We start from the raw sequence: 1,016 nt of genomic DNA on the forward strand, positions 1-1,016 counted from the left end.
ACTGCCTCAGAAACACAAAAGTGGGTCACTATGAATTGGAATCAACTCAATGGCAGTGAGTTTGGTTTTTTAGGTAAATGGTGCATTATCAGCTTAGATGCTATGTCCAAACTATAACAGCAATCTCTAAGTAGAAGCATGAAGATGGTACCTTCCAGATGCTTCAGGAGTGCTCTACTGGTATTTCCATGAGCAGATATCAGAATGGTTTTGCCACTTAATACTTCTGGAGCAATCCTTTCATTCCAGTAGGGAAGGAGTCTCTCCAAAACATCTTTTAAGCTTTCACATCTTGGCAGCTGATCCACAGGCACGTCACACGTTTTATACCTCCGGTCATTGTAGATCTCGAGATAGTAAGGATGAGATTCCTCGATGGGAGGTGGGGTCACACTGTAGCTTCTTCTCCAGATCCTCACCTGTTCTTCACCATGATTCAAAGCCATTTGTTCCCTATTGAGACCAATCAAGGCTCCATAGTGGCGCTCATTTAGACGCCAGGAGCTTTCCACAGGAACCCACTCCTGCCCCAGCTCCTCCAGGATCAGCCAGGCTGTGTGGATGGACCGATTCAGGATGGATGTGAACACAAGGTCAAACTCAAAGTTTAGCTCCTTGAGTTGCTTCCCACAATTCCGAGCTTCCTCCATTCCTTCACTGTTAAGTTTCTTGTCCACCCAGCTGCAAAAGCGGTTCTCCTTATTCCAAGCACCCTCCCCGTGTCTTAACATAACAAGTTTATACTTGGACATACTGGTGGCTAAGCTTCCTTGGTGTTGCAAGTGGGTCAATGTTCAACAGCAACAGTACATCTAGGTAGAGAAGAAACAAAAGAGTAAATTATATTCTTTGTTCAACACACTAGCTGGGAATAGCAGCATACCTGTACAATGGCCAGGTTCCAAAAGAAACTGGAATACTTTTGAACAGTTTTGACATCAGACATCCGGAAATTCATTCACTGTGCCACAGACAGTCATATTCTATGGCTGATTAATTACAGAGAAGTCAGTTCA

General features: G+C 44.1%; 1 protein-coding gene across 1 annotated transcript in view; it reads right to left on the bottom strand.

Annotated features, from left to right (window-relative positions):
- The window catches only part of BPGM (bisphosphoglycerate mutase), a 1,791-nt gene extending 1,039 nt beyond the window's left edge, over positions 1–752 (bottom strand). The window contains exon 1 of the mRNA XM_042782541.1: positions 152–752. Within this exon, the coding sequence (XP_042638475.1) occupies positions 152–752 (601 nt within the window). The remainder of the gene's footprint in view (positions 1–151) is intronic.
- Positions 753–1,016: the final 264 nt, after the last annotated feature.

The sequence above is a fragment of the Orycteropus afer genome, unplaced genomic scaffold, assembly GCF_000298275.1.
Source record: "Orycteropus afer afer isolate SDZICR_OR568_19922 unplaced genomic scaffold, OryAfe1.0 scaffold00365, whole genome shotgun sequence".
Classification (NCBI taxonomy): domain Eukaryota; kingdom Metazoa; phylum Chordata; class Mammalia; order Tubulidentata; family Orycteropodidae; genus Orycteropus; species Orycteropus afer.